General features: G+C 46.4%; 1 protein-coding gene across 1 annotated transcript; it reads left to right on the top strand.

Annotated features, from left to right (window-relative positions):
* LOC139405567 (mucin-2-like) lies at positions 1–26270 on the top strand. Its single transcript, XM_071147979.1, has 21 exons — positions 1–205; positions 326–384; positions 3243–3277; positions 5140–5158; positions 5298–5409; positions 5677–5753; positions 5834–5871; positions 5996–6078; positions 6238–6314; positions 6411–6448; positions 6575–6657; positions 10015–10051; positions 10559–10615; positions 11429–11494; positions 11599–15518; positions 17729–17897; positions 18949–19109; positions 19308–19498; positions 21846–21946; positions 22055–22153; positions 25626–26270. The coding sequence occupies exons 1-21, from the start codon at positions 125–127 to the stop codon at positions 25805–25807; spliced, it is 5685 nt and encodes a 1894-aa protein (XP_071004080.1). The 5' UTR covers positions 1–124; the 3' UTR covers positions 25808–26270.
* The last annotated feature ends 238 nt before the right edge of the window (positions 26271–26508 follow it).

The raw sequence follows: 26508 nt of genomic DNA on the forward strand, positions 1-26508 counted from the left end.
CAACGTGGGACAGTGCGTTTGTGTCATGCCGAATTTGTTGTCAAGTGTTTGTGTTTTTAATGTCAGTAGTTCTATTTTGACATTACTAGTTTGGGATATTGGACAGTAACTGTGACGACTTATCATGATGCCGGGGGAGAATCTTTCCAAAATCGCTTCAGGAGCAACTACTGGAGCCTGTCAAAACTGCACTGTGCTTCACCAGGTGAGGAGAGAAAGGCTCTGGCTACTGGTCTATGCTTGCTTCAAACCTGGAGAAAAAGATAGTTAGCTAATATTTCACCAAACTATACTGACGGACAATCCATCCTCTCTCTCATTGTAGAACCTAAACGAATATGTGGCAGCTCTCCTGGTTTTGAAACAGAAAACTATTGACTCCGAGTAAGTAACTAACGTTATTAGACTTGTGTGATGAGATGAGGCTGTACAGGCCCCTAAAACACAGCTAACTACATACATACTCAGGGTGGGGGCTATTCAATCAAACAGCTAACTACATACTCAGGGTGGGGGCTATTCAATCAAACAGCTAACTACATATATACTCAGGGTGGGTGCTATTCAATCAAACAGCTAACTAACTACATACATACTCAGGGTGGGGGCTATTCAATCAAACAGCTAACTAACTACATACATACTCAGGGTGGGGGCTATTCAATCAAACAGCTATCTACATATATACTCAGGGTGGGGGCTATTCAATCAAACAGCTAACTACATATATACTCAGGGTGGGGGGCTATTCAATCGAACAGCTAACTACATACATACTCAGGGTGGGGGCTATTGAATCAAACAGCTATCTACATATATACTCAGGGTGGGGGCTATTCAATCAAACAGCTAACTACATATATACTCAGGGTGGGGGGCTATTCAATCAAACAGCTAACTACATACATACTCAGGGTGGGGGCTATTCAATCAAACAGCTAACTACATACTCAGGGTGGGGGCTATTCAATCAAACAGCTAACTACATATATACTCAGGGTGGGTGCTATTCAATCAAACAGCTAACTAACTACATACATACTCAGGGTGGGGGCTATTCAATCAAACAGCTAACTAACTACATACATACTCAGGGTGGGGGCTATTCAATCATACAGCTAACTACATATATACTCAGGGTGGGGGCTATTCAATCAAACAGCTAACTAACTACATACATACTCAGGGTGGGGGCTATTCAATCAAACAGCTAACTACATACTCAGGGTGGGGGCTATTCAATCAAACAGCTAACTACATACATACTCAGGGTGGGGGCTATTCAATCAAACAGCTAACTACATATATACTCAGGGTGGGGGCTATTCAATCAAACAGCTAACTAACTACATACATACTCAGGGTGGGGGGGCTATTCAATCAAACAGCTAACTAACTACATATATACTCAGGGTGGGGGCTATTCAATCAAACAGCTAACTACATACTCAGGGTGGGGGCTATTCAATCAAACAGCTAACTAACTACATACATACTCAGGGTGGGGGGCTATTCAATCAAACAGCTAACTACATATATACTCAGGGTGGGGGCTATTCAATCAAACAACTAACTAACTACATACATACTCAGGGTGGGGGGCTATTCAATCAAACAGCTAACTACATATATACTCAGGGTGGGGGCTATTCAATCAAACAACTAACTAACTACATACATACTCAGGGTGGGGGGGCTATTCAATCAAACAGCTAACTAACTACATATATACTCAGGGTGGGGGCTATTCAATCAAACAGCTAACTACATACATACTCAGGGTGGGGGGCTATTCAATCAAACAACTAACTAACTACATACATACTCAGGGTGGGGGCTATTCAATCAAACAACTAACTACATACATACTCAGGGTGGGGGCTATTCAATCAAACAGCTAACTACATACATACTCAGGGTGGGGGCTATTCAATCAAACAACTAACTACATACATACTCAGGGTGGGGGCTATTCAATCAAACAGCTAACTACATACATACTCAGGGTGGGGGCTATTCAATCAAACAGCTAACTACATATATACTCAGGGTGGGGGCTATTCAATCAAACAGCTAACTACATATATACTCAGGGTGGGGGCTATTCAATCAAACAGCTAACTAACTACATACATACTCAGGGTGGGGGGCTATTCAATCAAACAGCTAACTACATATATACTCAGGGTGGGGGCTATTCAATCAAACAGCTAACTAACTACATACATACTCAGGGTGGGGGCTATTCAATCAAACAGCTAACTACATATATACTCAGGGTGGGGGGCTATTCAATCAAACAGCTAACTACATACTCAGGGTGGGGGGCTATTCAATCAAACAGCTAACTACATACTCAGGGTGGGGGGCTATTCAATCAAACAGCTAACTACATATATACTCAGGGTGGGGGGCTATTCAATCAAACAGCTAACTACATACTCAGGGTGGGGGCTATTCAATCAAACAACTAACTACATATATACTCAGGGTGGGGGGGCTATTCAATCAAACAACTAACTAACTACATACATACTCAGGGTGGGGGCTATTCAATCAAACAGCTAACTACATACATACTCAGGGTGGGGGGCTATTCAATCAAACAGCTAACTACATACATAATCAGGACTGGGGGATATTCAATCAAACTCTGTAGTCTGGTTCCCTGGAAGTTGAAAACAAACCTGCATTGTCTGAATTCTGATGACAGTTTCATTCCACTTGTCAATAAACATCTGTGTGGAAACGGAGCCAGACACGACGTTAAAGCTATATGTCTGTCTGCTACACATGTCACAGAGCAGCAACAGTGTTGTCATTGACCCGGTGGCTGGTTTGACTGACTAGGACCCATAGACTCTATCTAGACTCATCTGATGTAGCTAGCTGTGTTTTGGAACTGAAAATGACAATGTTAAACACATATGTAGCTAGGCCTACCATGTAGCTATGTAGCTAGGCCTACCATGTAGCTATGTAGCTAGGCCTACCATGTAGCTATGTAGCTAGGCCTACCATGTAGCTATGTAGCTAGGCCTACCATGTAGCTATGTAGCTAGGCCTACCATGTAGCTAGGCCTACCATGTAGCTAGGCCTACCATGTAGCTATGTAGCTAGGCCTACCATGTAGCTATGTAGCTAGGCCTACCATGTTTAATGTAACAGGTGGAGTGAATGACTGGTATGTTTTAGAAACGGTAGGCTACTAATGTAATCTGTTTAACTTTTTTTTTTTCAGTCACCTGCTGAGTGAATATCAAGGGAAGTGTGAAGATATCCTTTCAAAAGTCCATTCACTCTCTTCAGTTGTTAGGTCTCAGCCATTCATGCTCTTCAGCCTCTCTTCAGTCATTAATTAGGTCTCAGCCATTCATGCTCTTCAGCCTGTCTTCAGTCATTCATTGGGTCTCAGCCATTCATGCTCTTCAGCCTGTCTTCAGTCATTCATTAGGTCTCAGCCATTCATGCTCTTCAGCCTCTCTTCAGTCGTTAATTAGGTTCTCAGCCATTCATGCTCTTCAGTCATTAATTAGGTCTCAGTGCCTCCCTTGGAATGAACAGAACAGAAAACTGTTCTGATTGGCTGGCTCTGGTACTAATGGCCACTATTTCCGACTTCACTACTCTCACTCCTGTCACTGGTGTTACAAGATAACACCATCATAATAAGTCTGTTTTGACTTCACTGGTGTTACAATATAACACCATCATAACAAGTCTGTTTTGACTTCACTGGTTACAGTGGGATGAGAGGTTCAAGGTGATTATGTATTGTACTGACCTCGTCCTTAGTGGAAGTGACCATTTAGACTTCTATGGGAGTGGCCATTTAGACTTCTATGGGAGTGGCCATTTAGACTTCTATGGGAGTGGCCATTTAGACTTCTATGGGAGTGGCCATTTAGACTTCTATGGGAGTGGCCATTTAGACTTCTATGGGAGTGGCCATTAGAATTCTATGGGGGTGACCATTAGAATTCTATGGGGGTGACCATTAGAATTCTATGGGGGTGACCTTACTGAGGTAAAGGCTACCTGCCACCCCCATTGGCCCAACAGCCTTATCCACAAGGCTACCTGCCACCCCCATTGGCCCAACAGCCTTATCCACAAGGCTACCTGCCACCCCCATTGGCCCAACAGTCTTATCCACAAGGCTACCTGCCACCCCCATTGGCCCAACAGTCTTATCCACAAGGCTACCTGCCACCCCCATTGGCCCAACAGCCTTATCCACAAGGCTACCTGCCACCCCCATTGGCCCAACAGCCTTATCCACAATGCTACCTGCCACCCCCATTGGCCCAACAGCCTTATCCACAATGCTACCTGCCACCCCCATTGGCCCAACATCCTTATCCACAAGGCTACCTGCCACCCCCTTTGGCCCAACAGCCTTATCCACAAGGCTACCTGCCACCCCCATTGGCCCAACAGTCTTATCCACAAGGCTACCTGCCACCCCCTTTGGCCCAACAGCCTTATCCACAAGGCTACCTGCCACCCCCATTGGCCCAACAGTCTTATCCACAAGGCTACCCACAAGGCTACCTGCCACTCCCATTGGCCCAACAGCCTTATCCACAAGGCTACCTGCCACCCCCATTGGCCCAACAGTCTTATCCACAAGGCTACCTGCCACCCCCATTGGCCCAACAGCCTTATCCACAAGGCTACCTGCCACCCCCATTGGCCCAACAGTCTTATCCACAAGGCTACCTGCCACCCCCATTGGCCCAACAGTCTTATCCACAAGGCTACCTGCCACCCCCATTGGCCCAACAGCCTTATCCACAAGGCTACCTGCCACCCCCATTGGCCCAACAGCCTTATCCACAAGGCTACCTGCCACCCCATTGGCCCAACAGCCTTATCCACAAGGCTACCTGCCACCCCCATTGGCCCAACAGCCTTACCCACAAGGCTACCTGCCACCCCCATTGCACTACTGTCAGTGTTGTTAGAAGTGTTCGTCAAGCTCAGTTGATAGAGCGTAGCGCTGGCAACGCTAGGATAGTGTGTTCGATTCCCAGAACCACCCGTACCTAAAAATGTATGCACGCATTCATGCTTTGGATAAAAGGCCTCTGCTTAATTCCATGATTATGAAGTGTTTTCCTTGACAGTTTGTTTACAGCTCCAGACATCCCAGAGGTATGACGCATTTCACTTCTCCAGTTCCTCTTTACTAAATGCTCTTCTATGTCTTTGTGAGTATTTGACATGTTATGGAAACTTATATGGTTGACAACATAAAGTTGTTCATTATTTCTGTCACACGACATTGTTCCAGGGAGACCAGTAAGCAGCGTATACAACTTGATGATCTGCAGTTGAAAGTAGCTTCTCTGGTAAAGCAACATGCAGAGTACGAAGCCGTGCGGGCAGAGCTGGAGGCTAAGCAGGTAAGAGATGTGAAATGCTCCGTTCTACTCATCATGGCAGTGTTGTGTCCTGGAGAGCTCTAACAGAGCTGTGTCCTGGAGAGCTCTAACAGAGCTGTGTCCTGGAGAGCTCTAACAGAGCTGTGTCCTATTGTCCTGGAGAGCTCTAACAGAGCTGTGTCCTATTGTCCTAGAGAGCTCTAACAGAGCTGTGTCCTATTGTCCTGGAGAGCTCTACCAGTGTTGTGTCCTGGAGAGCTCTAACAGAGCTGTGTTTCTGTCCTGTAGAGCGCTGAGAAGTTGTCCCAGCAGCTTTTGGAGGAAGTGGAGAGGCTGAAGGAGCAGAACAACAAAACAGAGACTCTGTAAGACTCATCAAGAACATTTTACAGCATATTTAGTTTGGTTCTTGTTTCGCTGACATCTCTCTCTCTCTGTTCTCCAGAAAGAAGAGACTTGAGGACCAGCTGAAGATGGTAGCAGGTATTGTCTCTGGTTATAATTGTACTTTCTGTAAACCCTCAACCGCTGATATACCCACATTGTAATAGTCCACTGTCTGGTGTATGTAACTCGGTCTTTCCTCTGAAACTGTTTTATTATGAAGAGACAACAGAGAAGCAGTGTGTGGATAATGTCCAGCTGAGACAGGAGAATACGGCACTGCAGAAAGACCTGCTGAAAACACAGGTAACAGTATCATCGATCGGGACAATAAATCCTCCTCGTTCTGACACTTATCCAATGTTTGTCTGCGTGGTTTCAACCCACTGAACTAAGAACCACGGTGAAGTATTGGCGTCAAAGTGTTTAGTACGGGGATGATTTGACGTGTGTTTGTCTTGTCAGGTGTCGTTGAAGACATGTCAGAAGGTAGCAGAGGAAGTGCAGCAGTTGAAGGAGGACAACGCCAGAACATCCGTTCTGTAAGGGGGTTTTCACCGAACACTAAAACAACAAGTGGATGGAATAAGTCATGGTGTTGCTGTACTCATGTTTCTACCTTCTGATTTCACCAACAGAAAATACGACCTGGAAAAACAACTTGTACTGTTTCAAGGTTGATATTACTATTATTTTTCTAGTCTGTGGGAAACATCATTTACAATATTCCTATTGTGATCTGTCACACAGCCTTTTACCTGCCTTGTCTTATTGGCGATGTGCCTGGGTTGTTCTGTTTTAGATTCTAAACTCAAGCAAGAGCGTGACATTACCAGGCTGAAAACAGAGAAGATTGTACTGGAGAACGAGCTTCTTCATCTTCAGGTTTGCATGTTCTCCCTACTTCCACTCACGCTACAACCAGCACTGCAGCTACGATGAAGGAGTTTTAACAAAGTGTTCCGATAAGCTTACGTTGTTTTTATTAGAGACTTGTCTTTTAAATAATGCAGAGTGACTTGAGTTTCATCATCAGCTAGAAGACTGTGTCCCCTTTTCTCAGCGGGGGGAGGGAGGGCAGAGGGAGGGAGACCAGAGGGACGGTGAGTCAGGTGAGAAGCAGCCTTACCGCTGCCCCCTCCCTCCCTCAGACTGACCATCAGATGCAGGACAGCAGTCCAGTAAAAATAGCTGTGCCTCACAAGTAATACAACACATGATCTATTTCCAGAAAATATATTTTCTAAATGGTCTGAGAAGAATAACATTGGAAGGGCAATTCAAGCATAGCCAATATGCAGTGATAATGTATTGGGCTTACAGCCTACTGAGCATAGCCAATATGCAGGGATAATGTATTGGGCCTGCTGAGCATAGCCAATATGCAGGGATAATGTATTGGTCCTATAGCCTACTGAGCATAGCCAATATGCAGGGATAATGTATTGGGCCTACTGAGCATAGCCAATATGCAGGGATAATGTATTGGGAGTGCTGAGCATAGCCAATATGCAGGGATAATGTATTGGGCTTATAGCCTACTGAGCATAGCCAATATGCAGTGGTCATGTATTGGGCCTACAGCCTACTGAGCATAGCCAATATGCAGGGATAATGTATTGGGCCTATAGCCTACTGAGCATAGCCAATATGCAGTGATAATGTATTGGGCTTATATCCTACTGAGCATAGCCAATATGCAGTGGTAATGTATTGGGCCTATAGCCTACTGAGCATAGCCAATATGCAGGGATAATGTATTGGGCCTCTAGCCTACTGAGCATAGCCAATATGCAGGGATAATGTATTGGGTCTACTGAGCATAGCCAATATGCAGGGATAATGTATTGGGAGTGCTGAGCGTTGCCAATATGCAGGGATAATGTATTGGGCCTCTAGCCTACTGAGCATAGCCGATATGCAGGGATAATGTATTGGGAGTGCTGAGCATTGCCAATATGCAGGGATAATGTATTGGGCCTCTAGCCTACTGAGCATAGCCAATATGCAGGGATAATGTATTGGACCTCTAGCCTACTGAGCATAGCCAATAAGCAGTGATAATGTATTGGGTCTATAGCCTACTGAGCATAGCCGATATGCAGGGATAATGTATTGGGAGTGCTGAGCATTGCCAATATGCAGGGATAATGTATTGGGTCTATAGCCTACTGAGCATAGCCAATATGCAGGGATAATGTATTGGACCTACAGCCTACTGAGCATAGCCAATATGCAGTGGTAATATATTGGGCCTAAAGCCTACTGAGCATAGCCAAAATGCAGTAACAGTGGCTTGCGAAAGTATTCACCCTCCTTGGCATCTTTCCTATTTCGTTGCCTTAGAACCTGGAATTAAAATAGATTTTTTGGGGGAGGGGGTGTGTGTGTATCATTTGATTTACACAACATGCCTACCACTTTGAAGATGCAAAATATTTTTTTATTGAGAAACAAGAAATAAAACCAAAAAACAGAACTTGAGCGTGCATAACTATCACCCCCCAATGTCAATACTTTGTAGAGACACCTTTCGCAGCAATTACAGCTGACAGTCTCTTGGAGTATGTCTTGATAAGCTTGGCACATATAGCCACTGGGATTTTTGCCCATTCTTCAAGGCAAAACTGCTCCGGCTCCTTCAAGTTTGGATGGGTTCCGCTGGTGTACAGCAATCTTTAAGTCATACCACATATTCTCAGTTGGATTGAGGTCTGGGCTTTGACTTGGCCTTTCCAATACATTTAAATGTTTCCTCTTAAACCACTCGAGTGTTGCTTTAACAGTATGCTTAGGGTTATTGCCCTGCTGGAAGGTGAACCTCCGTCCCAGTCTTAAATCTCTTGAAGACTCCAACAGGTTTCCCTCAAGAATGTCCCTTTTTATTTAGCGCCATCAATCATTCCTTCAATTCTGACCAGTTTCCCTGCCGATGGAAAAACATCCCCACAGCATGATGCTGACACCACCATGCTTCACTGTGGGGATGGTGTCCTCGGGGTGATGAGAGGTGTTGGGTTTGCACCAGACATAGCGTTTTCCTTGATGGCCAAAAAGCTCAATTTTAGTCATCTGACCAAAGTACCTTCTTCCATATGTTTGGGGAGTCTCCCACATGCCTTTTGGCGAACAACAAACGTGTTTGCGTATTTTTTTCTTTAAGCAATGGCATTTTTTTGGCCACTCTTCCATAAAGTCCAGCTCTGTGGAGTATACGGCTTAAAGTGGTCCTATGGACAGATACTCCAATCTCCGCTGTGGAACTTTGCAGCTCCTTCAGGGTCATCGTTGTTGCCCTCCTTGCCTGTTCTGTGAGTTTTGGTGGGCGGCCCTCTCTTGGCAGGTTTGTTGTGGTGCCATATTCTTCAAATTCATATTTTTGAATAATGGATTTAATGGTGCTCCGTGAGATGTTCAAAGTTCCTGATATTTTTTTATAACCCAACCCTGATCTGTACTTCTCCACAACTTTATCCCTGACCTGTTTGGAGAGCTCCTTGGTCTTCATGGTGCCGCTTGCTTGGTGGTGCCCCTTGCTTAATGGTGTTGCAGACTCTGGGGCCTTTCAGAAAAGGTGTGTGTGTGTGTATATATATATATATATATATATATATATATATATATATATATATATATATATATATATATATATATATATATATATATATATATATATATATACTGAGATCATGTGACAATTAGATTGCACACAGGTGGGCTTTATTTAACTAATTATGTGACTTGTGAAGGTAATTGTTTGCACCAGGTCTTATTTAGGGGCTTCCTAGTAAAGGGGGTGAATACATATGAACGCACCACTTTTCAGGTTTTATTCTTTATTTATACTTTGAAAGTGTTATTTTTCATTTCACTTCAACAATTTGGACTATTTTGTGTTTGTCCATTACTTGAAATTCAAATAAAAATCCATTTAAATTACAGGTTGTAATGCAACAAATGAGGAAAAACGCCAAGGGAGATGAATACTTTTGCAAGGCGCTGTATAATGTATTGGGCCTATAGTCTACTGCTCAAACCTCATTGCTACAGAACTGTTTTTAATTGGTTATGTTTTTTAAAGTCTAATCAGAGCGGTAGATCTCAGCTTGCATTTTGACTCTGTGATCTTGACTCAAAAGGTTGGTGACCACTGTTGTAGAGTGTTAGAGACTGTCTCATTGGCTGTAGTATCAACTGTAAAGTGTTTTGAAACGATCTGATTGGACCCTCTTTCTATTCCAGGAACGACTAGAGAAACTGGAGACGGAGAAGAATAAAGGTAACAGTGCTGTTCGTAGTAGTGGTAGTGGTGGTAGTAGTGGTAGTAGTAGTGGTAGTAGTGGTGGTGGTGGTGGTGGTGGTAGTGGTAGTGGTAGTAGTAGCAGTGGTAGTGGTAGTAGTAGTGGTAGTAGTAGTGGTGGTGGTGGTGGTAGTAGTAGTAGTAGCAGTAGTAGTGGTAGTGGTAGTAGTAGCAGTGGTAGTGGTAGCAGTGGTAGTAGTGGTGGTAGTGGTGGTAGTAGTAGTAGCAGTAGTAGTGGTGGTAGTAGTAGTGGTAGTAGTAGTAGTATCGGTAGTAGCAGTATCAGTAGTAGTAGTAGTAGTAGTAGTAGTAGCAGTATCAGTAGTAGCAGTATCAGTAGTAGCAGTATCAGTAGTAGCAGTATCAGTAGTAGCAGTATCAGTAGTAGCAGTAGTAGTAGCAGTATCAGTAGTAGTAGTATCAGTATAAGTAGCAGTAGTAGTATCACAGCGTTTGTTAATTAAGTTCAATCTTGTCTTTGTTCAGTATTAAAGAGCACATCAACTCAAGCAACGGCACCTGAAGAAACACAGGTGGATAAAGGTATGTTTTTATTACACCAACTTGATACCACACACTAATACCTTTGGGGCGGCAGGTAGCCTAGGGGTTAGAGCGTTGGGCCAGTAACCGAAAGGTTGCAGGATCGAATCCCCTAGCTGACAAGGTGGAAGTAGTGGTAGTAGTAAATCTGTCGTTCTGCCCCAGTTAACCCATTGTTCCCATGTAGGCCGTCATTGTAAATAAGAATTTGTTCTTAACTGACTTGCCTAGTTAAATTTAAATTAAAAACCTACAGTCATCATGGTGTTGGTTAGGTGTAGTACCTACAGTTGTCACGGTGTATTATAGTACCTACAGTAGTCATGGGGTTGTATAGTACCTACAGTCGTCACAGTGTTGTATAGTACTGTAGTAGGGGTGTAGTACCTACAGTCGTCACAGTGGGGTGTCGTCACGGTGGGGTGTAGTACCTACATTCGTCATGGTGTTGATACGGTGGGGTGTAGTACCTACAGTCGTCATGGTGTTGATACGGTGGGGTGTAGTACCTACAGTCGTCACGGTGGGGTGTAGTACCTACAGTCGTCACGGTGGGGTGTAGTACCTACAGTCGTCACGGTGGGGTGTAGTACCTACAGTGGTCACGGTGTTGTATAGTACCTACAGTCGTCACGGTGGGGTGTAGTACCTACAGTCGTCACGGTGGGGTGTAGTACCTACAGTCGTCACGGTGGGGTGTAGTACCTACAGTCGTCACGGTGGGGTGTAGTACCTACAGTCGTCACGGTGTTGATACGGTGGGGTATAGTATCTACAGTCATCATGGTGTTGATACGGTGGTATGTTTTACAGAGAAGATCCAGAGGCTGCTGGAGGATCTATGGGTGTGTGTAGCTCCTCCCTCATCACATCTCCCTGGTATGTATTCAAGACGCATTGTAATGATGTCATATGATATAATGGACCTCTCCTTGTTACAGCAGACCAGAATATCATTATGTCTCTGTCTGTCTCACTCACAGCCAGGAGGAAACAGCAGTTAAAGGAGCACCTACAAGACCGCAGCACAGTTGAACCCCACAGACCTGACAGTGACCCGCCAGGCCATGGACCCAGCAGGAACAGTGACCCGCCAGGCCATGGACCCAGCAGGAACAGTGACCCGCCAGGCCATGGACCCAGCAGGATCAGTGACCCGCCAGGCCATGGACCCAGCAGGAACAGTGACCCTCCAGGCCATGGACCCAACAGGAACAGTAACCCGCCAGGCCATGGACCCAGCAGGAACAGTGACCCGGCAGGACATGGACCCAGCAGGAACAGTGACCCGCTAGGCCATGTACCCGGCAGGAACAGTGACCCGCTAGGCCATGGACCCGGCAGGAACAGTGACCCGCTAGGCCATGGACCCGGCAGGAACAGTGACCCGGCAGGCCCTGGACCCAGCAGGAACAGTGACCCGGCAGGCCCTGGTCCCGGCAGGAACAATGACCCGCCAGGCCATAAACATAGTAGATCAGTTGAGGAGATCCTGGACTGGTTCAAGCCGCTGCCCCCTGTCCTCTCCCCCTTACCCTGCTCCTCAGCTCAGGAGAGGTTGGATGATGTCTTGGAGTCCAGAGCTCGAGGAACCAGATCTCCTCTAGAGAACAGAAACCACTCTGTCTACACTACAGGACCAGCCAATCAGACAGCAGGACAGCAGCCTGGACCAGCCAATCAGACAGCAGGACAGAAAACTGGACCAGCCAATCAGATGGCCCTTGTTTTGGCAGGACAACAACCTGCAGACTCCTCAGTGGAACTACCATCAGACAGAATTAATTTTACTCAGAGAGAAAGCCCTGTTTCAGACAGCACTAATTCTACTCTGAGAAAAAGCCCTGATCTGGCCACAGGGACCTCAGGAGAGACAGAGAGGAACAGTGTGGCTGTCTGTGAACAGGAAGACATGCAGGTAGAACCAGCTGCTGAAACCATCCAGTCACCATCAGGAGAGACTCAAACCTCCTCTAATGATCTACCTTCCTTTACCAAAGCCACAGAGTGTCTCCCAAACTCAGTAGAGCATCCAGACAACCTCTCTGTCCATAATGGGGCCATTCAGAACTCACTCACCCAGACACAAGGAGAAGAAGTGCAGGACTTCTCACCAGACATGACAGAGATGGATGTTGAGACTAACCCGTGTTATAATGGCTGTGTCTTGGCGGGTCAGAGCATCAACCATGGGGACTCAGAGAAAGTAGAAAGCATTAAAGATCAGTCAGGAGAGGCCAGCGTGTCTCAAACTCCCTCCACTAAACAGCTGGAACCCAGTCTTCTGGTTGAGTGTTCTGCAGAGACAGTGACTGGTCCAGAACAACTGACTGAATGGGCTCCTAACACTCAATGTAACACAACTGATCAGAAAGCAGCTCCTCAAGCATGTCCCCATAAACAAGACAAGTTGTTTACAGGCCAGGAATCAGATAAAGACGATGAAGAGGGTTTCTCTTGGAAACAGGTTGGTGATGTACTGTTCCCTCCCAGTCACCCTACAGATGGACTGGCCTCCCCCAGTCACCCTACAGAAGGACTGGCCTCCCCCAGTCACCCTACAGAAGGACTGGCCTCCCCCAGTCACCCAACAGAAGGACTGGCCTCCCCCAGTCACCCTACAGAAGGACTGGCCTCCCCCAGTCACCCTACAGAAGGACTGGCCTCCCCCAGTCACCCTACAGAAGGACTGGCCTCCCCCAGTCACCCTACAGAAGGACTGGCCTCCCCCAGTCACCCTACAGAAGGACTGGCCTCCCCCAGTCACACTACAGAAGGACTGGCCTCCCCCAGTCACCCTACAGAAGGACTGGCCTCCGCCAGTCACCCTACAGAAGGACTGGCCTCCGCCAGTCACCCTACAGAAGGACTGGCCTCCCCCAGTCACCCTACAGAAGGACTGGCCTCCCCCAGTCACCCTACAGAAGGACTGGCCTCCCCCAGTCACCCTACAGAAGGACTGGTCTCCCCCAGTCACCCCACAGAAGGACTGGCCTCCCCAAGTCAACCTACAGAAAGACTGGCCTCCCACAGTCACCCTACAGAAGGACTGAAGGATGTAGGTATAGTATCAACAGTCATCACGGTGCATTCCTCTGGGGCAGAGGAATCATCATCTGAACAGAAGTCTCTGGCACCGCTGACAAAAACAAGTGTCCACATCTCTCCTGCCAGTTTAATGAGCTCTGTAAATAACGTAGAGAACTGTACTACGACATCTGAACTCCATGAAGACATCCAGGCAACAAAACCCAATGCTCAGAGTAGCAGAAACCATACAGTTTGCAAGAGGTTACATAGTCCCATATGTCTTTCCCCTGTGGTGAACGTGAAGCTCCTGAGATCTGGTACACAACCGAAGAGGATGAATGGAAGGAAAGATGCTGAAGACCCAGGGTCTGACGTTAGGAATCCACCGTCTCCTACAGAGTTACAGAGGGACGAGCCTTTGAACAACGGGATGCTGAAAGATTGTGATCGCCCAGTCCATGTTCTACAACACCAGGATATGAAAGCTGACCGTAAGCGTCCTACAACCACCGACTGCATCTCTGAGTCCCAGCTGACAGATGAAGGGTCTGAGAAACTAGGTGGGAAAGACCAGACTGAGATGATCAGTACTAGAAGTGGGCGTGTCAGGAAGAGTCTTGTTAGATCAAACGCAGTCCAAACCAGCTCAGTGAAAGACGGCGTGACTCCCAGGGACGGCGCGGCTCCCAGGGACGGCGCGGCTCCCAGGGACGGCGCGGCTCCCAGGGACGGCCAGCAAACGGCCACCCTTTCATGTAAAGTTATTATTGAAAGACTCAGCCCTGACATGAGTGATGGGATCAGGCCAGCAGCCTTGCCTGTGGGCCACTCCCCAGAACCTACAGCAGCCTTGCCTGTGGGCCACTCCCCAAAACCTACAGCAGCCTTGCCTGTGGGCCACTCCCCAGAATGTACATGGAAAGTTCCCATTGGGAAGGTTCGCTTTGAAATGGGTCCTCCACTACCTCCTCTTCTGATGCCTCTCACTGTAACTCCTCCGAGACCGGTAAAACCTGGCAATCCAAGACAGGTGATTGGTAAACTGTCCTTTCCCTCACCAATGGAAGGGCCTGTTTCCCCTGTGGGGTCCCAAACAGCACCTGATGGTCAGATGTTGAGCTCCCCGTCTCGAACCACCCCTTCCTCACCACTACAGTTTGGTTCAGCCACTCCTAAACACGCTGTTCCTGTTCCAGGGAGACTTCCTGCCTTCAGCCCCTCCTCTTCCTCCACTAGTCCCGCCCAGGAGAACTCCATGAGGATTCTAGACAGCATGTATCCAGAACTGTCTGCCCGTGCCTGGACTCTCAGTATCCTCCGAGGAAACCTCTCTATGTCTTCTGCTGAGACGGGGACCACACCTTCCAGCTCTGTCAGTCAGATATCTGGCTTCAAAACCATCAACTCCTCGTCCACAGCTTTCACCAAAACAGAGCAAAGAGGGAAGCGAAGTGGAGTCAACATGCTTCTACCAAAGAGTGCCAAAAGACTGAGGCTGGATAACTGCTCCCCCGGCCCTGCTGGGGCGACGGCCGGCCCTGCTGCGAAGGGGATATCCTCCACGACATCAGCCTGTCCTGACCCACTACTCAGGACACCTCAACATGGGAGTTCTTCACAGCCTACAGAGATGGAGAAACTTTTTGGGAAACCAGCAGGCGAAGCCTCCATATCCCAGGCCTTAGAGAAGGAGAAACTGGTTGGGAAAGCAGCAGGCGAAGCCTCCATATCCCAGGCCTTAGAGAAGATAGCAGCCCAGTGTTTTGACCTGTTACCTGTCATCAAGAGTCACCTGTTTGTTGGGAATCTGTCTAGGAAACCTGTGTTACGGGATGAGGAGAAGGAGGTCCTCTCTGAGTTCTCAGACAATGAGGTTAGTCACGAACAGCTTTGCCTACATAGCATATTTACCGTAGGATCTTTTAAAGGCATGCTTCTGGAGTAGAGGTCGACCGATTATGATTTTTCAACGCCGATACCGATTATTGGAGGACCAAAAAAGCCGATACCAATTAATCAGCCAATTTTTATTTATTTATTTGTAATAATGACAATTACAACAATACTGAATGAACACTTATTTTAACTTAATATAATACATCAATAAAATCAATTTAGCATCAAGTAAATAATGAAACATGTTCAATTTGGTTTAAATAATGCACAAACAAAGTGTTGGAGAAGAAAGTAAAAGTGCAATATGTGCCATGTAAGAAAGCTAACGTTTCAGTTCCTTGCTCAGAACATGAGAACATATGAAAGCTGGTGGTTCCTTTTAACATGAGTCTTCAATATTCCAGGTAAGAAGTTTTAGGTTGTAGTTATTATAGGACTATTTCCCTCTATACCATTTGTATTTCATTAACCTTTGACTATTGGATGTTCTTATAGGCACTTTAGTATTGCCAGTGTAACAGTATAGCTTCCGTCCCTCTCCTCGCTCCTCCCTGGGCTCGAACCAGCAACACAACGACAACCGCTACCATCGAAGCAGCGTTACCCATGCTACTCCAAGTCTCAGAGCGAGTGACGTTTGAAACGCTATTAGCGCGCGCTAACTAGCTAGCCATTTCACTTCGGTTACACCAGCCTCATCTCGGGCGTTGATAGGCTTGAAGTCATAAACACCGCAATGCTTGACGCACAACGAAGAGCTGCTGGCAAAACGCACGAAAGTGCTGTTTGAATGAATGTTTATGCGCCTGCTTCTGCCTACCACCGCTCAGTCAGATACTTAGATACTTGTATGCTCAGTCAGATTAAATGCAACGCAGGACACGCTAGATAATATCTAGTAATATCATCAACCATGTGTAGTTAACTAGTGATTATGGTTGATTGTTTTTTATAAGATAAGTTTAATGCTAGCTAGCAACTTACCTTGGCTTACTGCATTCGCGTAACAGGCAGGCTCCTCGTGGAGTGCAATGAGAGGCAGGTGGTTAGAGCGTTGGACTAGTTAACTGTAAGGTTGCAAGATTGGATCCCCCGAGCTGACAAGGTGAAAATCTGTCGTTCTGCCCCTGAACGAGGCACTTAACCCACCGTTCCTAGGCCGTCATTGAAAATAAGAATGTGTTCTTAACTGACTTGCCTAGTTAAATAAAGGTATAAATGAAAACTTGAAATCGGCCCTAATTAATCGGCCATTCCGACTAATCGGTCAACCTCTATTCTGGATTTTGTCAATGAGACCCTTTATCGACTTCCCCAGAGTCAGGTAGTCTCCTTTATCGACTTCCCCAGAGTCAGGTGGTCTCCTTTATCGACTTCCCCAGAGTCAGGTGGCCTCCTTTATCGACTTCCCCAGAGTCAGGAGGTCTCCTTTATCGACTTCCCCAGAGTCAGGAGGTCTCCTTTATCGACTTCCCCAGAGTCAGGAGGTCTCCTTTATCGACTTCCCCAGAGTCAGGAGGTCTCCTTTATCGACTTCCCCAGAGTCAGGAGGTCTCCTTTATCGACTTCCCCAGAGTCAGGAGGTCTCCTTTATCGACTTCCCCAGAGTCAGGAGGTCTCCTTTATCGACTTCCCCAGAGTCAGGAGGTCTCCTTTATCGACTTCCCCAGAGTCAGGAGGTCTCCTTTATCGACTTCCCCAGAGTCAGGAGGTCTCCTTTATCGACTTCCCCAGAGTCAGGAGGTCTCCTTTATCGACTTCCCCAGAGTCAGGAGGTCTCCTTTATCGACTTCCCCAGAGTCAGGTGGTCTCCTTTATCGACTTCCCCAGAGTCAGGTGAACTCGTGGATACTATTTTTATGTCTCCGTGCAGTTTGAACGTAGTTGCTAACTAGCGTTAGCATAATGACTAGAAGTTAATGGTATCTGCTAGCAGAGATCCTAAAGTATCCCTTTAATTTGTAGACGGTAACACCTCTTACATGGTTGTCCTGTGACTCATTGGTACATGTCTGTCCTGTGAATCGTTGGTACATGTCTGTCCTGTGAATCGTTGGTACATGTCTGTCCTGTGAATCATTGGTACATGGCTGTCCTGTGAATCGTTGGTACATGTCTGTCCTGTGAATCATTGGTACATGGCTGTCCTGTGAATCATTGGTACATGGCTGTCCTGTGACTTGTCAGCCTCTGGCAGATGACCTGATGTCGGTGATGCTGACTAAGCTGAAGACTGAGAGGACTGAGCTGCCTGGGTCTCACCTCCAGGCTCTGGTTAGAGTCTACACTGCTCTGTGCCGACGGAGGAGGGACTGGGACAGAGCACATATCCTGGCCTACAGCATCCTTAGAGAAGGTAACACATCCTGGCCTACAGCGTCCTTAGAGAAGGTAACACATCCTGGCCTACGGCATCCTTAGAGAAGGTAACTCATCCTGGCCTACATTATCCTTAGAGAAGGTAGCACATCCTGGCCTACGGCATCCTTAGAGAAGGTAACTCATCCTGGCCTACATTATCCTTAGAGAAGGTAGTACATCCTGGCCTACAGCGTCCTTAGAGAAGGTAACTCATCCTGGCCTACAGCGTCCTTAGAGAAGGTAACACATCCTGGCCTACAGCGTCCTTAGAGAAGGTAACTCATCCTGGCCTACAGCGTCCTTAGAGAAGGTAACTCATCCTGGCCTACAGCGTCCTTAGAGAAGGTAACTCATCCTGGCCTACAGCGTCCTTAGAGAAGGTAACTCATCCTGGCCTACAGCGTCCTTAGAGAAGGTAACTCATCCTGGCCTACAGCGTCCTTAGAGAAGGTAACTCATCCTGGCCTACAGCGTCCTTAGAGAAGGTCCAGGCCTACGGCATCCTTAGAGAAGGTAACACATCCTGGCCTACGGCATCCTTAGAGAAGGTAACACATCCTGGCCTACGGCATCCTTAGAGAAGGTAACTCATCCAGGCCTACGGCGTCTTTAGAGAATGTAGCACATCCTGGCCTACAGCGTCCTTAGAGAAGGTAACACATCCTGGCCTACGACGTCCTTAGAGAAGGTAGCACATCCTGGCCTACGGCATCCTTAGAGAAGGTAACACATCCTGGCCTACGGCATCCTTAGAGAAGGTAGCACATCCTGGCCTACAGCGTCCTTAGAGAAGGTAGCACATCCTGGCCTACAGCGTCCTTAGAGAAGGTAACACATCCTGGCCTACAGCGCCCTTAGAGAAGGTAACACATCCTGGCCTACAGTGTCCTTAGAGAAGGTACGGCGTCCTTAGAGAAGGTAACACATCCTGGCCTACAGTGTCCTTAGAGAAGGTAACATGGCTTCATTGAATAGCTTGATTTGACTGACGTCACGTGACTTCACAGCTTGAGTTGACATTGTTTCTGTTCTTGTTACCCCCCCAGATTTCCCTGAGTCAACCAAGCTGGTTCTGTTCATGGTGACCACATGGCCCAATGTGTTCTCCTGCAGGACTGTAGTGTGCCAGGCCATCCACACGGTCACCAAGGTCAAAGCTCAAGGAGAGGTGCTCCACTGCCTAACTGCTTACCTGGGTTGGGAGAAGGTATGGCATCTCTGTAATCTTGGTCTGTGGTCATGAGGTTTTATGGATCTACTGTTGTCTATTGGTCTCCGCCTTCTGATCAATTAACAGAGGGAAGAGTTGTCAGTATTCCGTCACTGAGAAGGCCATTTCCTGTTTGTGTATTGTGAAGCTTGGCGTAGCATCTGTTTGGACTTCATGCCATGTCTGTGTCCCCAGAGTCCTCCTAGTGACGTGGATCAGTTGGTGTCCCGCACGTTGACGTCCGTCAGAGCTGCAGCTGAGATGACCTTCCAGAAACACCCGCGACAGGGACAGGACCTGAACCCCGTTGCCTGGCAACACGTCTTCACCCTGGAGCTGCTCTGCTCTCATACACACTGGAAGTGGACCCATGACAACCTACTGAGGTAGAAAGCAGGCCTGCTATTGGTTGTTGTTGACTGCCACAGCTGGACTGAAATTCAACAGCTAACAAAACAGTGAAGACAGAACCAGATGCATACATTTAGCAAACTCTTTTAATGTCATTATGACCATCCAGATAAATAATAATCTAGCTAGACAGCATGTGGGGGGGGGTGGAAAACGACCTAAAAATGATTTTGTGAAGCGTTGAAGATGGTTAGATAATGTATGTAACTAACTCAGCCAGTTAGCCCCATTTGACTGCAGATGTCACTTTTTAGGTGACATCTGCAAAATTCACACAGAAATGCGAGTTATAGATCTGTCATTTGTCATTGAAAGCCAGTCTAAGAAGAGGTAGATCTGTTCTATGTCACTATTTCTATGCTTCCGGTCTAAAGTTGAATTTTTTTCATCTTTTGGTTTTGGTTTTGTACACCGGCTGCTGTAAACAGTAAATATGGTTGTAGAAAAGATACAGCGATTTAGATGGTACAATGATTCTCTACACTATATAGTCGTGGCCAAAAGTGTTGAGAATGACACAAATATTAATTTCCAAAAAGTTTGCTGCTTCAGTGTCTTTAGATATTTTTGTCAGATGTTACTATGGAATACTGAAGTATAATTACAAGCATTTCATAAGTGTCAAAGGCTTTTATTGACAATTACATGAAATTGATGCAAAGAGTCAATATTTGCAGTGTTGACCCTTCTTTTTCAAGACCTCTGCAATCCACCCTGGCATGCTGTCAATTAACTTCTGGGCCACATCCTGACTGATGGCAGCCCATTCTTGCATAATCAATGCTTGGAGTTTGTCAGAATTTGCAGGTTTTTGTTTGTCCACCCGTCTCTTTAGGATTGACCACAAGTTCTCAATGGGATTAAGGTCTGGGGAGTTTCCTGACCATGGACCCAAAATATAAATGTTTTGTTCCCCGAGCCACTTAGTTATCACTTTTGCGTTATGGCAAGGTGCTCCATCATGCTGGAAAAGGCATTGTTTGTCACCAAACTGTTCCTGGATGGTTGGGAGAAGGTGCTCTCGAAGGATGTGTTGGTACCATTCTTTATTCATGGCTGTGTTCTTAGGTAAAATTGTGAGTGAGCCCACTCCCTTGGCTGAGAAGCAACCCCACACATGAATGGTCTCAGGATGCTTTACTGTTGGCATGACACCGGACTGATGGTAGCGCTCACCTTGTCTTCTCCGGACAAGCTTTTCCCGGATGCCCCAAACAATCGGAAAGGGGATTCATCAGAGAAAACGACTTTACCCCAGTCCTCAGCAGTCCAATCCCTGTACCTTTTGCAGAATATCAGTCTGTCCCTGATGTTTTTCCTGGAGAGAAGTGGCTTCTTTGCTGCCCTTCTTGACACCAGGCCATCCTCAGAAAGTCTTCGCCTCACTGTCCGTGCAGATGCACTCACACCTGCCTGCTGCCATTCCTGAGCAAGCTCTGTACTGGTGGTGCCCCGATCCCACAGCTGAATCAACTTTAGGAGACGGTCCTGGCGCTTGCTGGACTTTCTTGGGCGCCATGACGCCTTCTTCACAACAATTGAACCGCTCTCCTTGAAGTTCTTGATGAACTTGGTTGATGGTTGATCAAATGGTTGATTTAGGTGCAATTTTACTGGCAGCAATATTCTTGCCTGTGAAGCCCTTTTTGTGCAAAGCAATGATGACGGCATGTGTTTCCTTGCAGGTAACCATGGTTGACAGAGGAAGAACAATGATTCTAAGCACCACCCTCCTTTTGAAGCTTCCAGTCTGTTATTCGAACTCAATCAGCATGACAGAGTGATCTCCATCCCTGTCCTCGTCAACACCCACGCCTGTGTTAACGAGATAATCACTGACATGATGCCAGCTGGTCCTTTTGTAGCAGGGCTGAAATGCAGTGGAAATGTTTTTGGGGGGGATTCAGTTCATTTGCATGGCAAAGAGGGACTTTGCAATGAATTGCAATTCATCTGATCACTCTTCATTACATTATGGAGTATATGCACATTTCTATCATACAAACTGAGGCAGCAGACTTTGAAAATTAATATTTGTCATTCTCAAAACTTTCGGCCACAACCTGTATGTATCACCATATCAGTCAGTGGAGATAGAGACATGACAGACTGAAGACAGTAGATACAGTATGTAGGAGTGTGTTTATCAGTCAGATAGAGACAACATGACAGACTGAAGACAGTAGATACAGTATGTAGGAGTGTGTGTATCAGTCAGATAGAGACAACATGACAGACTGAAGACAGTAGATACAGTATGTAGGAGTGTGTATCAGTCAGTGAATCGTGGCCTTAGGTGTGTTGTTGTTGTTCTGTTTAAAGTACAGAGCTGTGGCCGATGATGAACTCCTGGGTGACCCAGCCCAGGTCAAGACAAACACCCATCCAGGATGTCACTGTGGCTGCGGTCCTCAGACTCATAGGTGGGTGGTGTTTTGTTTGTGTAGAATTTTTTTCAGGAAACACTTTATTTTTTATATATATAATTTGTACTGACCAATGAAGTGTAACCATGAGAACCACCTCGTTAGGGCGCCTCGGGCAGCTCGGGATAAAGGAGAGATGCGGCTCGTCTGTGAAGAACATCGCCAGGGTCATCAACACATTCGCCAGACACGGACAGTCAGAAGGTAACCGTCTACTGTAAAGCTTCTGGAATGGTCCATCTATATTTCATCAGTCATTCTACTCAGACGGACTGACATCCCAGTCGCTTTAACCCGGCAGAATGTCTATCGTCAGGGTGAAATACTGCCACGGCTGAATGTGTGTAGTTCAATGCTTCAGGATGAAATACTGCCACGGCTGAATGTGTGTAGTTCAATGCTTCAGGATGAAATACTGCCACGGCTGAATGTGTGTAGTTCAATGCTTCAGGATGAACATACTGCCACGGCTGAATGTGGCTAGCTAGCTAAACTATGACTGGGCACAATCCCAGCTCGTGCTACTACCAATACAAACATGGTCATAGCTGTAGTATGAATCTGCAGGTAGCTAAAGCTAACAGACTAGGGTAAACGTTAGCTAGCTAACATTAGGCTATAACTAGCAACGCAAATGGATTTCTGATTCAAATCATATTACTACACAGATTATACACGTAACATTAGCTAGCGAGCCAGCAAGCTAACGTTTGCTAGCTAACTAACAGTACACTTTAGCTTGCAATAAAAACACATTTCTGACAAAATTAAGAACTTATATCTGAAATTGTAGCTAGACTCTTACATGGAGGAACGCTTCACGGTAGACTGGAACCATGTTTAACTCCGGTTTAGTTGTAGCTACATCTTGTTTGGCAGCGTTGTGTCAAGTCACTCTGGTTCACACTGACTGGAACCATTTAACTCCGGTTTGGTTGTAGCTACATCTTGTTTGGCAGCGTTGTGTCAAGTCACTCCGGTTCACACTGACTGGAACCATTTAACTCCGGTTTGGTTGTAGCTACATCTTGTTTGGCAGCGTTGTGTCAAGTCACTCCGGTTCACACTGACTGGAACCATTTAACTCCGGTTTGGTTGTAGCTACATCTTGTTTGGCAGCGTTGTGTCAAGTCACTCTGGTTCACACTGACTGGAACCATTTAACTCCGTTTTGGTTGTAGCTACATCTTGTTTGGCAGCGTTGTGTCAAGTCACTCTGGTTCACACTGACTGTGGCCTGTGGAGAAAGTAGCCCATCACTTGTTCCAGCTGATCTGTCGATAGCGCCTGCTACATTCAGGGCATCAATATTGCTGAGAAAAGTAGAAAAACATTTGTAGTTCTCAATGGCTAACGTTATATCTTTCAAAAACGGTGCGGTAGAAACGACTGTCAACACATACTGAACAGCTCACGTTATAGATAGAAGCATCCGGCATGGTAGACCAATCCAAACTCCTCTCCTGGCATGTCCAGCCCATTCATTATCTCAGCCAATCATGGCTAGCAGGAAGGTTCCTGCCTTTTTGTGGCTATGACATCACGATACCCCACAATGACATCACGATACCCCACAATGACATCACGATACCCCACAATGACATCACGATACCCCACAATGACGTCACGATACCCCACAATGACATCACGATACCCCACAATGACAAAGCAAAAAAAAAGTTAAGAGACCTGGTTAATTTATAAAAATAAAAACTGAAATATAACATTTACATAAGTATTCAGACCCTTTACTTTGTTGAAGCACCTTTGGCAGCGATTACAGCCTCCAGTCTTCTTGGGTATGACGCTACAAGCTTGGCACACCTGTATTTGGGGAGTTTCTCCCATTCTTCTCTGCAGATCCTCTCAAGCTCTGTCAGGTTGGATGAACAGCTATTTTCAGGTCTCTCCAGAGATGTTCAGGCTCTTGCTTGGCCACTCAAGGACATTCAGAGACTTGTCCTGAAGCCACTTCTGCATTGTCTTGGCTGTGTGCTAAGGGTCGTTGTCCTGTTGGATGGTGAACCTCGATTCTGACTATTCTCTCCCAGTCCCTGTGACTGAAAACATCCCCACAGCATGATGCTGCCACCACCGTGCTTCACCGTAGGGATGGTGCCAGGTTTCCTCCAGACGTGACGCTTGGCATTCAGGCCAAAGTGATTCATATTGGTTTCATCAGACCAGAGAAACTTGTTTCTCATGGTCTCAGAGTCCTTTAGGTGCCTTTTGGCAAACTCCAAGCGGTCTGTAATGTGCCTTTTATTGAGGAGTGTCTTTCGTCTGGCCACTCTACCATAAAGGCCTGATTGGTGGAATGCTGCAGAGATAGTAGAACCTTCCAGAAGGACAACCATCTCCACAGAGTAAGTCTGGAGCTCTATCAGTGACCATCGGGTTCTTGGTCACCTCTCCGACCAAGGCCCTTCTCCCCTGATTGCTCAGTTTGGCCTGGGGGCCAGCTCTAGGAAGAGTCTTGGTGGTTCAAAACTTCTTCCATTTTAAGAATTATGGAGGCCAATGTGTTCTTGGGGACCTTCTGAAATGTTTTGGTTCCCTTCTCCAGATCTGTGCCTTGACACAATCCTGTCTCGGAGCTCTACGGACAATTTTATTCAACCTCATGGCTTGGTTTTTGCTCCGACATGCACTGTCAACTGTGGGACCTCATATAGACAGGTGTGGGCCTTTCCAAATCATGTCCAATCAATTGAACAGGTGGACTCCAATCAAGTTGTGTGAACATCTCAAGGATGATCAATGGAAACCAGATGCACCTGAGCTCACAATCACCCGACCTCAACCCATTTGAGATGGTTTGGGATGAGTTGGACTGCCCAGTGAATGAAAAGCAGCCAACAAGTGCTCAGCATATGTGGGAACTCATTCAAGACTGTTGAAAAATAATTCCAGGTGAAGCTGGTTGAGAGATTGCCAAGATTGTGCAAAGCTGGCAAGGCAAAGGGTGGCTACTTTGAAGATACTCAAATATAAAATATATTTTATTTATCACTTTCTTTTATCACTTTCACATGATTCCATGTGTTTTATTTCATAGTTTTAATGTCTTTACTATTATTCTACAATATAGAAACTTTTTAAAATAAAGAAACTCTGGAATGAGTAGGTGTCCAAACTTTTAGTAAGGTATTTAATTTGTCTAACCCTTTGTCATTATGGGGTATTGTGATGTCATTAAGGGGTATTGTGATGTCATTATAGGGTATTGTGATGTCATTATAGGGTATTGTGATGTCATTATAGGGTATTGTGATGTCATTATGGGGTATTGTGATGTCATTATGGGGTATTGTGTGTAGATTGCTGATATTTGTATTTAATTGAATCCATTTTAAGTTAAGGCTGTAAACATAAAATGTGTAAAAAGTCCAGGGTTCTGATTACCTTCTGAAGGCGCTGATAACCTCAGTGTCTGGGTGGGATGTATGTACCTGTAACCCTAACTCTTCTGCTAAAAACAACAAGTAATTCTGCTCAGACCGGGCAGACGGGACCGGGCAGACGGGACCGGGCAGACGGGACCGGGCAGACATCTGTCCAGTCTCATCTGAGCAGAATTACTTTTTGTTTTGTTTTTAGAGATGAGACTGGACAGATCTGTGTGTCTGTATTGGACAGATGGCCAACCAATGAGTCTCTGTGATGTCTTTTCCAGGTGTTCCCTGGGAGGTCCAGCTGGCAGCTGTCTACACTGTCTACGACCTGTCGCCTAGCAACCCCAAGGAGGCTCTGGCTGCGCTGGCGTCTTGGCGAGGAGAGACCACCCAGCCCGTCCCCCCCGCTGTCACCAGCTGCATCACACAGATCGCCTCGCTCTGCCGACACATCAAACCCTAGTCCCTAAAACCTAGCTCCTAATCCCTAGCTCCTAATCCCTAGCTCCTAACCCCTAGTCTTTAACCCCTAGCTCCTAACCCCTAGCTCCTAACCCCTAGCTCCTAGCCCCTAGCTCCTAACCCCTAGCTCCTGACCCCTAGTCCCTTAAACCTAGCTCCTATTCCCTAGTCCTTAACCCTTCCACACCCCTAACACTTAGCTCCTAACCCCCTAACCACTAGCTCCTAATCCCTAGTCCTTAACCCTTCCACACCCCTAACCCTTAGCTCCTAACCCCTAGCCCCTAACCACTAGCTCCTAACCCCTAGTCCTTAACCCTTCCTAACCCCTAGCTCCTAACCCCTAGCTCCTAACCCTTAGTTCCTAACCCCTAGCTCCTAATCCCTAGTCCTTAACCCCTAGCTCCTAATCCCTAGTCCTTAACACCTCCACACCCCTAACCCCTAGCTCATAATCCCTAGTCCTTAACTGTTACCTATCCATACCTTTTCAGATCTGACACCTTGAACCCTGCTGTGGACTGAAGTTCTGGGACTGGTTTTAATGTCCATATTATTTATCTGTTGGTTAACGCATCACGTTCCCCTTGATGTTTTCTGTTGCGGTTCTTTATATGTTAAGCATGACTTTGTAAATATGATGTTGCATACAATATCTTCTTACTTCTGTAAATGTTTTGTAAATGTTCACTGTTACAGAGC

Source organism: Oncorhynchus clarkii, chromosome 3 (genome assembly GCF_045791955.1).
Source record: "Oncorhynchus clarkii lewisi isolate Uvic-CL-2024 chromosome 3, UVic_Ocla_1.0, whole genome shotgun sequence".
NCBI lineage: Eukaryota > Metazoa > Chordata > Actinopteri > Salmoniformes > Salmonidae > Oncorhynchus > Oncorhynchus clarkii.